This window comes from Stegostoma tigrinum, chromosome 17 (genome assembly GCF_030684315.1).
Source record: "Stegostoma tigrinum isolate sSteTig4 chromosome 17, sSteTig4.hap1, whole genome shotgun sequence".
NCBI classification, from domain to species: domain Eukaryota; kingdom Metazoa; phylum Chordata; class Chondrichthyes; order Orectolobiformes; family Stegostomatidae; genus Stegostoma; species Stegostoma tigrinum.
Window position 1 is genome coordinate 15,870,383 of NC_081370.1, and position 14,815 is coordinate 15,885,197.

Sequence of the window (14,815 nt, forward strand, 5' to 3'; positions counted from 1 at the left end):
TGCGGGTGCCCATGGTCACCTCCTTAGTCTGTAGGACTCTTTCAACTCCTCCCACTTCCTACATCTGCTCCCACGATAAGACATTCCACTCCCACACATCCCCGATGTCCAAGTTCTTCAACGACCGCAACTTTCCCCCCACAGTGATCGAGAACGCCCTTGACCGTGTCTCCCGCATTTCCCGCAACACATCCCTCACACCCCGCCCCCGCCACAACCTCCCAAAGAGGATCCCCCTCGTTCTCACACACCACCCCACCAACCTCCGGATACAACGCATCATCCTCCGACACTTCCGCCATTTACAATCCGACCCCACCACCCAAGACATTTTTCCATCCCCACCCCTGTCTGCTTTCCGGAGAGACCACTCTCTCCGTGACTCCCTTGTTCGCTCCACACTGCCCTCCAACCCCACCACACCCGGCACCTTCCCCTCCAACCGCAGGAAATGCTACACTTGCCCCCACACCTCCTCCCTCACCCCTATCCCAGGCCCCAAGATGACATTCCACATTAAGCAGAGGTTCACCTGCACATCTGCCAATGTGGTATACTGCATCCACTGTACCCGGTGTGGCTTTCTCTACATTGGGGAAACCAAGCGGAGGCTTGGGGACCGCTTTGCAGAACACCTCCGCTCGGTTCGCAACAAACAACTGCACCTCCCAGTCGCAAACCATTTCCACTCCCCCTCCCATTCTTTAGATGACATGTCCATCATGGGCCTCCTGCAGTGCCACAACGATGCCACCCGAAGATTGCAGGAACAGCAACTCATATTCCGCTTGGGAACCCTGCAGCCTAATGGTATCAATGTGGACTTCACCAGCTTCAAAATCTCCCCCTCCCCATCCCTAAACCAGCCCAGTTCGTCCCCTCCCCCCACTGCACCACACAACCAGCCCAGCTCTTCCCCTCCACCCACTGCATCCCAAAACCAGTCCAACCTGTCTCTGCCTCCCTAACCTGTTCTTCCTCCCACCCATCCCTTCCTCCCACCCCAAGCCGCACCCCCATCTCCTACCTACTAACCTCATCCCACCTCCTTGACCTGTCCGTCTTCCCTGGACTGACCTATCCCCTCCCTACCTCCCCACCTATACTCTCCTCTCCACCTATCTTCTTTTCTCCATCTTCGGTCCGCCTCCCCCTCTCTCCCTATTTATTCCAGAACCCTCACCCCATCCCCCTCTCTGATGAAGGGTCTAGGCCCGAAACATCAGCTTTTGTGCTCCTGAGATGCTGCTTGGCCTGCTGTGTTCATCCAGCCTCACATTTTATTATCTTGGGTTCTCCAGCATCTGCAGTTCCCATTATCTCTCAGGCAATAACTTAGCTTTATTCTCAATGGTTTTTGTGGCACAGGATGTCATAGGCCTTATCTCAGATGACCTATGATTCACAGCACCATGTCTTCTTTCATCTCAACAAATGAAGGTTTGCCTGTCCTCCACCAGTTTTCTGTGTAGCCTCTTGTTATGTGTGAATTTTTCCTGCAGGGGGCTGGGCAGAATATCATCCACAATATGCCACTCTGTTTGGGTGATGTTTTACTGGAGGCACATGGAAGGCACAAGATTTGGGTTAGCACATAAGAAATAGGAGTAGGAGTAGGCCATGAGGCCCTGTGAGCCTGCTCCGCCATTTAATATGATCATGGCTGATCTTTTTGTGGACTCAGCTCCACTTACCGCCCACTCATCATTGACCCTTAATTTGGTTACTTTTCAAAAATCTCTCTATCTTTGCCTTTGAAACATTCAACAAGGTAGCATCAACTGCTTCACTGAGCAGGGAACTCCACAGATTCACAACCCTTTGGGAGAAGAAGTTTCTCCTCGACTCATGCTGTAAATCTGTTCCTCCTTATTTTGAGGCTGTGCCCCTAGCCTAGTTTCACCAGCCCGTGGACACAGCCTCACTGCTTCTATCTTATCTATTCCCTGCATGATTATATATGTTTATACAAGTTCCCCCTCCAGCCCATTCTTCTAAATCCCCATGAGTATAGTCTCAGTGTACTCAATATCTCTTGGGTTTATGCTACCATCATTGGAAAGTGTGTGCATAGGTGACAATAGTATGTTAACCACAAGTCCACAGTGCTCCTGAATATTGCTGGGTAATAAGAGTGAGGGGCACTGTAGAAAATAATGGCTTAGTGTCTATATTAGTGGTCTAATAATCCCAAAACCAGGGCTTGCAATCCAATTTAAATTCAGACAAGAAATCAACTTGAAACAAAAATATAGTACTATTAACGTTGTCCATCTAACTACAGGATTGTTAGAAAAATCTATCTGGTCCACTAATGACCTTGAGGGAACTTTACTCCTCACTTTATCCAGCCTGGTTTATCTGTTACTCCTGGCTGTCATCTCTCACTTGCTCTCCCAAAATGGTCAAGCAAATAACTATGTGAAATCAAAGAAATTAGCTGCTCACCATCGTCTAAAGGATGCCCATAGCCTGTGAATGAATAAAGTAGAAAACACATGAGAGGCTGGTGCTTTATTTGATGACATTTGATATAACATTGCATCCACTGACCTTGGCCATATTCAGCATTCTTCAAAGCTGTTGTCAAGTATTTTTGGGCCAGTTTTTGGTCTTGACCTCCCTTGTTACATACTCTGCTTCATGAGATGGTCTTGAGGGTCTTCTGGATTCTTGCAGAAAAATAACCTTTCTTTTCTGTCTGACTCAATAACTAATGCCTCTATTATTGCTCTGAGAACCTCGGAACCTTTTTCTTAGTGTGGTGTTTTTCTTTATTTAGATTTGCACCATTCATCAGGTTTCTCTGATCCAATGAATTTCCCTGTAAAGAGGCATATTGCCTTTCAGAGTTGGAGGCTAGTTGTGGTACATGTTTCTGGCATTTACTTTTAGGCTCCTTATTGAAAGTGAACTCATCCAGCAGCACGAGTCATATGAGGCTGTACACTTCTACATCTGTGAAAACAATCTCTGGCAAGTCATGAATTACAACCCCAATGCACCAAGAAATTGTCCAAATTAATTTCTCACCACTAGTCTCTTCACAAGTGTGGATTTGTGCTTCTTTGTTTAAATGCTTTGGATTATTTGAACTGTCACACAAGAAGGGGAAAGAACAAAAAATATTTAATTCATCTACAAACATTCACTCCCTCCACCACCGACGCTCAGTAGCAACAGTGCGTACGTCTACAAGATGCACTGCAGAAATTCACCAAAGATCCTCAGACAACACCTTCCAAAAACATTAATCCTTCCACCTAGAAGGACAAGGACATCTGACATACGGGAACACCACCGTCTCCAAGTTCCCCTCCAAGACACTCACCGTCCTGACTTGAAAATATATCGCCGTTCCTTCAGTCACTGGGTCAAAATCTTGGAATTCCCTCCCTAATAGCATTGTGGGTCAACCCACAGCAAGAGGACTGCAGCAGTTCAAGAAGCAGCTTACCACCATCTTCCCAATGGCAACTAGGGTTGAGCAAGAAATGCTGGCCAGCCAGCAACGATCACATCCCACAAATGAATAGAAAAAAAATCATTATTGTTGGAGAAGAAAATTGTATGTTAGGTCAAATTTAAGAAAAAGATAATAATTACATAGAATATACAACACAGAAATACATCATTCACCTCTTTTAGTGTTCTATCTTATATGTTGTACTTGGGTAAACACTAATCCTTTCTTATCTACCTCTTCCAGCATAATACAAGAATCTTCAATTGTTATTTTTTAATATCCTTAACTAGCTTTCCTTTAAATACACCATTTACCACAACTACTCCTGTGGTGGGGAGTTCCACATTTCCACCCCTCTTTGGTAAAGATTTTCATCTGAATTCTCTGATTTCTTAGTGACTGTCTTGTTTTTATAGTCTCTTGTTTTGCTTTTGCAAAAATGGAAATATTCTCACTGTACATTCTATAACCTTTTGTTTTATGTTACAGAGAAGAGTTGAAATAAGAGCAACTATCCAATAGAATGTTTCATGTGAGAGGTGTATTTCTTTTGGGAGGTTGGGCATAAGTCTATCAATGCTCTTTCTGTATGATTACAAAAATACTCCTAATCATTCCTGCCCTTTGCTGCCAGATAAATCATACCATGTCAATAGTTTATTGATACTCTGTCAGTGTAGTTGTACAGATACGCCTAAGTGTGCAGTAATCTTTGTCTTAATTGCTTCTATGGAAGATTTTGAAAAGACATTTCACTTAAACTTTGTCCTTAGTCTCTTAATAATAATTAATAATTAGTGTCTTGTTAACCAAAGAAAATATTGTTTCCCTATTTCTTCTATTAAACTTCCTAAAATTTTGGAAAGCCTGAATTTTTTTTTCTCTCTCTCTTTCTCCTCAAGCATTTCAGTTTCTTGAATTATCTCTTTTGTCTTCTTTCTTCATAGTTTCTCATCCTTGTTATCACATAGACAAGTCACAGTTGATCTTACTATCCTTTCCACAATGGAGTATTGAAAATTGCATATTGTGGGTGGAATTACATTTACTGGAAGTAGACTGGTAGGTAGGGTATAGGGACAATTAATTGATTACAAAATGAGAGGAGGAGAATCTGTCATCCTCCTGACTCCTGTTTGAATCTGGGATTGCTTGAAATGACTGCAATGGGGTTTGATTACCATTAACTCTTGGTTATAAATAAAATCACTGTTGTTTCTTACGAATATATAGGTTGTAGGGGTATGGTCATGAATATGAAACATTAATTCTTTTGCCCTTTCCACAGATGGTTCTTGGCATGCTGAGTATTTCCAACATTTTCTGCTTTTATGACGTTTCTACTGTTGTACTTTACATCTCTAATTACAAAACCTAAAATTATATTAGCCTTTTCCTTGGCTTTATTTACATGTACTTGCACTTTGAGAGAATAATATTGTTAAGTCCCCAGATGTCTTATAATCCCAGTTGATGATAACTTGGACAAGTTCTAGGGTAAAGTAGGCTTGATAGACTATAGTTTTCTATTCTTTTTGTTTATTGTTAAGCTTAGTCACAAGAGGCTGTCGGTTTACCAAAAGAATACAAAAGTTTCTTAGAACAGAATCATAGAACCGCAACAGTGCAGAAGGAGGCCATTCAGCCCATCGAGTCTGCACTGACTCTTCAAAGATCACACCACCCAGACCTGGCTTCCCACTACTTCCCATAAACTGACATTCATCATAGCTAATCCACCTAGTCTTCACATCCCTGAATAGCACTAACAATTTCAGCATGACCAATCCACCTAACCTGTGTATCTTTGAACCGTGGGAGGAAACCATTATACCTGGTGAATAAATAAAAAACTTGAATGATGTTAACTATGAGTGGGATGTTCTGAGGATCGGTGTGGACTTGTTGGGCAAAAGCATCTGTTTCTACACTGTATGGATTCTATGGATATAAATAAAAACTATTGAAAGAATCTCATTACAAAAATTAGAAAGGAGGATTGACCCCTTTTATTGGACTTAAAGCCTTACAGATACTTGAACTTCAGCAAAGTCACCCCATCTCCAAGCTTTTAGCTCAGCTGGCATGTAATCAATTCCCTTTTGGCAAATTATTTAGTATTCAATAAACTTTTTTTAAATTTAATGCCTATCCCTGTAATCCCTAACATAAATTGGTGACTCAGCTCTCTAATTAGTTAACAAGAGTTCCCTAAATTCATGTCTTCAACAGTCTTGTAGACAATCTTTCTCACTGTCAACCTCACAGCTTCCTGCTTCCAGAACTTTCTTCTCATTGACTTCTGAGGACCTCAGTACTTTGCTGCAGCCTTTACTGATTGGATCCTGATAATAACAGCCCATCTGCTGCTATGGATCTGAAACCTCTGTGTTAACCTGCTACTAGCTCCTCTGTATCATAATTGTAAAACTCAAGACAGCAACACTTTAGTGTTGGATTGTTGGTCACTCACCCAAAATCATATGACATTTTCTAAGTGCTGTTTTGATCTCATTATTTAAAATGACTTTCTGATATTTAGCAAAACCAGGCCAGATCTCCACAGAACTGAAAAACTTAAATCCATTTTTCTACACCTTAGAACCTAAGTCTTCACATAATAACAAAATATTCAGAACTTGATATTATCTACATATTTCAGTTTCCTTCCACTGACTGTATTCAAAGCTTTTCTCCCAAAGTATACTCATCCACATTACATTTTATCTACTGTCCAACCAGTTGGTGGCTTGTGTCTTCTAAAGGTTTTTTTCTAGTTTTCTTCACTATTTTCTACTTTTATATCATCAGCAATTTTTGTTAGCATGATTTTTATGCTCCTTAGTATGCTCAAGTAAAGAAATAAAATTCTTGTTTGGCCTCAACTAAAGTATGGAGTCTGTTTCTGGGCACTACCCTTTGGAAAGAATGTGAAGTCTGTATCTGCTTTGTAGTACATGAAGAAATGCGAAATAGTTGTAAAAGTGTTGGTTTCCTATTCTAGAGGCTCAAACTGATGCATTGAGGGCATTGGTTCAAATTTGACCATAGCAGCTTATAAAATTTAAATAGCTTCTTCCCTCTCAACTGGATTAGTAAACTACTCAGTTTAATGACAGCTGGGATGGACAACAAATGCTGCCCTTACCAGTGACATTTGTATTCCATAAAAGAATTCAAAAATAACACCGTTCAGTTAACAGGTGCAACTGTTATTTTTCTCTCATGCAGTCCTATCTAACCTCAGCCTCCCGCAGTGCTTCAGTTGTGATAAAAGGTGTGTGATTTGTATATTTTAATTGAAATTTAATCTAGCGGTATATGGATGTTGATCTATTTTTGTGAAGTATATTAAAATTTTACTATTCTTTCTGAAACCAGTATTATCCTCAAAAAGTGTTCATTGGAAGTTTGTTTATACTGTGAGCATTTATGACCAGAGAGAGAAAGCATTATATGTGCCTAACAAAACTTATGATGAGTAATTTTTAAACAAAAACTTTTGGATGCAGTTTGAAAGAAACCTGATTAAAGTCAGGTGCAAGTAGTCTATTCTAGGTAAGGGATTTTGTTCAGACAAGTTCCAAAATAAGTTACATTAGTGCAAGAACGTAGTTTGTGAAACTTCCAGACCAGGAGTGTTTGGTTGGAACCTTGCAAAATACAAAATAACTGAGAAAGCCTAAGCTGTCAGTTGTATGAATATTCAAGAAAAAGGATTCACAGCTCACTGGTCTAGAATTGGGAAGAAGCAGATATGTCAAACCTACACATTGGAAAGAGAAGGAGAGGGAAATTACTCAGGATTTTAATTAACTATAAAGCTTTTATTCCACTTTCCCTAGTCTATTTGAGTTTACTCTGGATAGTAATGACCCAAGGCAGTTCTAACAATGGAAATGTATCCAATGTTCTTTCTTAAAACAAAGTAGACAACAAAAAAAAACTGCATTCAGTGCTTACAATCACAAGTGAACTGCTTTTGTGGACATGCCTGAAGATCAGACCAGAATCTAACTTCTATCTATTGATCAAATGATCTCTATTCCCTGAACTGGCTTATTGTGCTATGAGGCAAGTTTTTTTGTAATACTCTTCCATACAAGCTGTGTGTTCAATGTTTACACTGTCCAGTCTACAGCAAATGATCAAATTAACTACTGGCAGACATCACAAATATGTCATACCTTTCATGTTGACTCATTAGGACTTGCTTGTGTGTCCTTAAAAAGAGGCTTATCAGCTTTAGTTTGCCCTTCCTTCATGTTACCCAAAAATCTGTGTGCATCCACACGGCATATTTGCATGACAATCACAAATTCAGCCAATGAATAGTCTACATTATTATATATGATTTGCTGTGAAATTATGCAGCCATCCTAGCAAATTCCTGTTTCACAAAAAGCTCCCTATTGTTGCATATAAATACCATAGCTACAAGAAGATGGGTCCAAAGCTGGGAATCATGCGGTGAGTGATTCATCCCCAACTTCCCAATGCTTCCACATCTATGTGGCACCAGTCAGGAGTGAGATGGAATGCAGTTTGCTTGCTTGGATTAGTGTAGGTCCAACAACATTCAAAAAGCTTGACACAATCTCATATAAAGCAGCCTGCTTCAATGGCACCAGCCCATCCCTTACAGAGGCAAGAGTTTTAGACAAAATTTCAGCTTTTCCAAAGTTTCTGTAATAGTTCAGTTCATTATTACTGAGTTACAAAGCTTGATATAAACATATACATATTACTTCAGTTGAACGCAGAAAGACAATAAAACCAGTGACATTTCTAGTCATTTGGTCATGACTAGGCTTCATATAATTCCTCCCCATTTTATTGAATTGCATTTTACGTCATCTTGGCCAAGAAAGAAAATTTTAGGTTAATACCTACAAAAGTGATGGCGTTGGGGAATAGATGGGATTTTGTTTTGACTTGCGCTTTGAAATCTTTCAAACTGTTACATTTAGATAGCTTAATTTAGTTTCTTTATTTTATGTAATAAATTTGTTTTATTGTTAAAAACAAATCTTCAACCTATGAGGATCAAAAGTAAAGTTGCTGGAAAAGCTCAGCAGGTCTGGCAGCATCTGTGAAGAAATAAACAGAGTTAACGTTTCAGGTCTGGTGACCCTTCCTCAGAACCCTTCCTCGCCAGACCCAAAACATTAACTCTGTTTTTTCCCTCACAGATGCTGCCAGACCTGCTGAGCTTTTCCAGCAACTTTGTTATTGTTCCTGATTTATAGCGTCTGCAGTTCTTTTGGTTTTTATTTAGTCTTCAACCTATGAGCTCCTGTTACAATTAAAGATTCCTATGTTTAACTTTAAAAGAACCTAAATATGATCTATCAGGCCAGACTTTTTTCTGGGATATTACTTGCTCAGTAGTAATATCAGCTGGGATCTTAACAAATTGAAACCCTTTGCAAACGCAAAGAATAGTTCACCCTCTGGTTACACACCTCCCAGTCTTCAGCACCTAACACCAAGTTAAACAATTTTGACACAATAACAATGTTTTGGCATTAACTTATTTTTCTCTTGTTTTTGCTTTCAGAATGCAACTATTCGTTGTTCTTCCATCCACTCCTCCTTATAAACAATTTTGTTGCTTTATCTGTACCATTACCACCCTTTTGGCCTTGCTTGCCAGACCTTTTTCTCATTTAAAATCTCCTGTCATCCACCCTATCTCAGAACTTCTCTTTTATTCTTTCGTCCACCCACTGTAACTTCACTTGCTTAAAATCTATTGCATTTCTAACTTCTCACTGAACTAAAATGTTTGGAGAGAGGGGGAGGCGGACCGAAGATAGATAGAGGTGAAGATAGGTGGAGAGGAGAGTATAGGTGGGGAGGTAGGGAGGGATAGGTCAGTCCAGGGAGGATGGACAGGTCAAGGGGGCGGGATGAGGTTAGTAAGTAGGAAATGGAGATGTGGCTGGAGGTGGGAAAAGGGGAAAGGTGCGAGGAAGAACAGGTTAGGGAGGCGGGTACGAGCTGGGCTGGTTTTGGGATCATGAATCTGGGCATATGTAGCTGCTGAATATCCACTCAAAGCCATACCTGTAATTTATCTGGGACAGGCAGCAGGAGCATTGTTGGGTATGTCAAATTATTATGGTTCATGCCTCAAAATATTAGACAAGTTTAGCATATGATGAATTGGGCGAGTTCATACTAAAATCACAGTTGTGCAGGACATCTATTCACAAGTTCATGTTTTAAATGGAGCACCTATAGAGCAGCCCAATCTAATATTGTGAGTGAAAGACTAACAATTTGAATTGAATGTATTATCTACCTATCACCTTGGAGGCCTCAGTTTAGCACCTGAAACATAGCGCTAGCTGTTCGCATTTCTAAGCCTACATGTTCTGCCAGTGTTTTCTAATATAATGCACTATGACAATGTTGTATGTCTCTGTCCATCTTTATTTCGTGAAACTTTTAACTATTTTAGTAGTATATTTATTTACTGCATTTTCCATTATTGCTCTGCCTGTTGTGACTGTATAAGTGTTGTGGAGTTCCACTTTTATCCAACCAAGACTGATGACATCAGTGTCGGTTATCTTTGGTATGACCCTCATTTACTATTTTGTAATTCCTTGGGTGTCCTTATCTAACTGTTTTTATCTCTGTACATTATGCTAGAATTGTGGATCTTTCACAATGACTTTTGCTTGCTGTTCCTGACCTTTCTTTGACAATTTTAAAGGTATAATTTTTCTTCTGTTATTTTACAGATTGCCGTTATAATCAGTATCGCACTTGGCATTGTGATATTCCGAATTGTGCTGAATGTTATATTAACAAAAACATCAGTGGCTTTTGTACATGAACATGCCAGTTCGATGGCTGTGATAATTAGTGCTGTGATGCATTTCTTGACAATTATAATCATGACTAAGGTATGACTGAAGCAAGATACTTTGTCCTACTAACTAAAACAAAACTAAAACTAAAATTTCTAACATCTAGCATACAAATGCAAATATGTTTAATTCATTCACATCACAGTTTTTATTTTTTGGTTGGCAACTGAAGACTTTTATCAGCGCAGCCCTATTTCTAAACGTGGATAAACACCAGATGAAGCATTCTAGGTACAAGTTACATAGATAACTGAAATGGGGAAATAACTGTGTTACAGATATTTTAACTTCCCAGGAAATCAGTGGATTAATAATGGCCTGATTGATATTGAGAGTAGAATGGCTGAGAGGATTTGTAGATTTTTAAACAAATATTTCCTCACATGAAAGTAATTCAAGAATGTAATAAGAACACAAAATGTTGGAAACATCGGAGCAGCATCTATGAAAAGGAACAGAATTAATAAGGTAAGAAGATAGTTCAAAAGTCTCCAGAGGCTATCAAATAAATATTTAGTTTTTGACTCTGTTGAAGGGGATAGTGTCTCTGAGGAAAATGGAAGGTGTAGTCAGTTATTGGACACTTAGTCTGATTGTTATGTTAGACAGTATTTGTCAAAATGTAAAAGAATTATTGTTATGGGGGACTCTGCTGTCAAGGGGTAGACCGGAGATACTGTGGCAATGAGCATAAATTTAGGATGGTTTGTTGCTTTCCTGGCGCTCAGATTAAGAACATCTCCAAACATTTCAAGCATATTGTTAATGGTAAGATTGAGAAGCTAGAAATTATTGTACAGATTGGTAGAAATAACAATTTTAGGGAACAGATTAAAGCAGTACAGAGTGAATTTAAGAGTTTAGGTAAAAGATTAAAAAATAGAATCTTAATAGTAGTAATCTCTGGTTTACTTCCAATGCCAAACACAAACAAGGGAAGGAACAAAAGGTTAAAGGAGATAAATCAATCATTGAAGTGTTGTTGTATTGTTCAGGAATTCAGGTTTTTGGACAACTGGAATGAATTTTGGAACTGAAAAGACCTTGTCAAAAAGGATGGGGCTAACTTGAATTGGAAAAGGACCAATATCTTAGCAGGGAGATTTGCATTATTAGTTTCAAAATGGTTATGGAAAAGAATAAGCCTTCCATTAAAATTAAAGTAATGTCATCTGTTTTTTGCAACAAACAACTGCACCTCCCAGTCGCGAACCATTTCAACTCCCCCTCCCATTCCTCAGATGACATGTCCATCATGGGCCTCCTGCAGTGCCACAATGATGCCACCTGAAGGTTGCAGGAACAGCAACTCATATTCCGCTTGGGAACCCTGCAGCCCAATGGTATCAATGTGGACTTCACAAGCTTCAAAATCTCCCCTTCCCCCACTGCATCCCAAAACCAGCCCAGTTCTTCCCCTCCCCCCACTGCATCCCAAAACCAGCCCAGCCTGACTCGGCTTCCCTAACCTGTTCTTCCTCTCACCCATCCCTTCCTCCCACCTCAAGCCGCACCTCCATTTCCTACCTACCACCTCATCCCGCCTCCTTGACCTGTCCATCTTCCCTGGACTGACCTATCCCCTCCCTACCACCTCACCTATTCTGTCCTCTCTACCTATCTTGTTTTCTCTCCATCTTCGGTCCGCCTCCCCCTCTCTCCCTATTTATTCCAGTTCCCTCTCCCCATCCCCCTCTCTGATGAAGGGTCTAGGCCTGAAACGTCAGCTTTTGTGCTCCTTAGATGCTGCTTGGCCTGCTGTGTTCATCCAGCTCCACACTTTGTTACCACAACAACTGAGTTGTATTTACATTTTTTCATAACCTGTCAACATATCTGTTCCTCTATTGTCTGTTAGCCATTGGGAGGCCTGTAGTACAATCCCACCAAAGTGATTGCACCCTTCCTATTCCTGATTGCTACCATACAGATTTGCTGGACGAGCTCTCCAAGGTGCCCTCTCCCAGTACAGCTGTGAACTACATCAAAGAATTACAGGACGTTGAGGGCAAAACACACATCTTGACTCAAGGATGAACTTGTTGGTTCTGTACGCTATCTATTCTCAAATGCCTAGTAGTCTTTATGCTTCAGGGAGACTTGTAGTCTGCTTAAAGACATCATGTAACTCCAGTCGGTATGCTGTAACTTCATGTGTTTAATCCAAGTATATTGTCAGATAAAGCATTGACATTCCCCCCCATTTCAAGCTTAAGTTGACGAATGTATCCATTCACTTAAATAAATTAAGTAATTCCTGGTTATAATGGATCTACTGTTTCTCCTTGCTTTGAGTATTTTCTCCAGTGGAGGTATTACTTCAAATGAAGCTATCTTGCCAAATAGTGATCACTGATATATAGTGTACAGGTTTTTAATGTGTGTATAGCCTAGCATGTCTGTTGATTTGGAACTGTTTCTGACTTCTGCACATCCTTTGAAAGTGACCCATTTCATTACAGATGTAACATCCTGTCTTAGCTGGACACTGTATTTGCCTGTACATTTTTGTTTTGTTTCACAATGCTAACACTGGCTGTTAGGATGGAATTTTCCTATTTTCAGTAAAAGCACTTTGGTGAGATTAATGGTGTCTGGTCGATGACAGTCCAGAACAATTTTTTTCATGTATTCACTCTTCACCTTATATGCAGCTATACTCTGGGGTGTCTTTCTTCGGGAAGCACATAGCTGAGGTGCTCGCTACTTATCTGGCCATACAGCTTTCACACCTCTGACTCAATATTTAAAGTCTAGATGCACACAACTTCTACAAGCTGGCAACTAACACCAGTGATCCTTGAGCCTCTACATTTAATGTATGGCTTAGAGGAAAGGAAAGCTTCTTCTCAGACATGATCTAGAAGGGTTGGAGAATGTTAGAGAGGAGAGTCTCCTTTTTCCAGGTGACCTTGACAGGAGTCCACAACCCACAGCAATCTAGCCTGGATGCAGGTCAAGGCTGTGTCCCAGATGAAGTCGGATGGCCACCTGTGAAAGAAGGCCAATGATGTCCTGTGCACTAAAAGGGTAAGTCCCAACATGTCCCTCTGTTACCTCACATACACAGAGCAATCACTCATTCTAACTCTGCCAATGCAAATACATCTCACCAAGACTGATAAACTGCAATTCTCAGTGATACATGTACATTCATTGGCTCTCACCCACCACATCCTTCCAAACTACTAACCTTTCCTGTTCTCAGCACTTCCTACTCAGTCACTGGGCCACCTTACCAATTCCCTTGTTCATTCCCCACTGCTTTGAATCCACTGCCATCATACTCCCCTTGCCTCATTACAAGAAAATGTGATACATAAGTGGGCCAAGAGCTCCAAGAATGATTGGTGTGCGGAAGGGATACTATGGGCAGGTAGCAGGGAGCAATGCTAGAAATCAGGCTCCTCGTACTCTACAGGGAGAAAAATCTGAATTTTTCTGGGGAATAGGACAATTGCACCCTAGATATGGAGAGACCTCTGTGTGTAGCCAACCCAGTACTCCAGTTCCCGATATTGTCCCTGTGATAAGGGGTCACCAGCAGCAAATTCAGGGCCATTCAGGGGCCAGTGGCAGTAGCAGCAGGGTCTTTACCCCAGCATCAGGGCCAGTGGCAGCACCAGCGGCAGTGGACTCTTCAAGAAGGTAGCAGTGGGACATCTGCAGCCAAAGCAGGACTTGTGGCCCGCCAACAGCCTGGCCTGACAGCAGAGCCAGGAACATTTTGTTGCAGGGCAAATATGGGTTCAGTGGTGTCAGCAAAGTGGGCCCAGTGGTGAAGAGATGGCACCTAAAATGGGGTGACTGCTATGTTGGTGGATCTGGTGCAAACAGGGGTGAGGTATTGGAAGTCTCCCTTGAGGGTAGGTGCTAGAATGAACTGGGTCAGGAGACTGATATTCTGAATGCTTTACTTCTTTATTTTTCTAATTTATTCCAATGACCTACTATGCTGAACTATTTTTTTTACTTTTCTAATTTTTATTTTGTTTCTTGAGAATTTGATCTTCACTATCTGTACCCAGATACCTTAGTACCTACAATGGCACTGTAATGTGGCAACTGTAAACCTTTCACTGTACTCACTTGATTACATGTGACAATAAAGCTAATTCATTCATTTAGTGGCCTTTGTTATGCTGTGTTGTGTGCTGCACTCCCATTAGCACCAATTCTAGCTCATTGTTAATATGCACAAGTTTTTATCTGCCTTAGACAACTTGTTCCCAACCAGTGCATCTCCGCAAAGAGGCCGGCACCAAAGATCCTCAGAGAATGAAGCCATTGAAACCTCAAAGGATGCACTAGCAGGCCTTCACTTGGGGAGGCGATGGCCTAGTGGTATTATCACTGGACTGATAATCCAGAGACCCAGATAATGTCTGGGGACCAGGGTTTGAATCCTACCATGGCAGATGGTGGAATTTGAATTCAATAAATATCTGGAATTAAGAATCTAATGATA

At 40.8% G+C, this 14,815-nt stretch overlaps 1 protein-coding gene across 1 annotated transcript in view; it reads left to right on the forward strand.

The window, feature by feature from the left end:
* LOC125459486 (anoctamin-9-like) overlaps window positions 1-14,815 on the forward strand; it is a 170,566-nt gene that overhangs the window by 91,847 nt on the left and 63,904 nt on the right. The window contains exon 11 of the mRNA XM_059652224.1: window positions 10,219-10,383. Coding sequence (XP_059508207.1) covers window positions 10,219-10,383 — 165 coding nt within the window. The remainder of the gene's footprint in view (window positions 1-10,218; window positions 10,384-14,815) is intronic.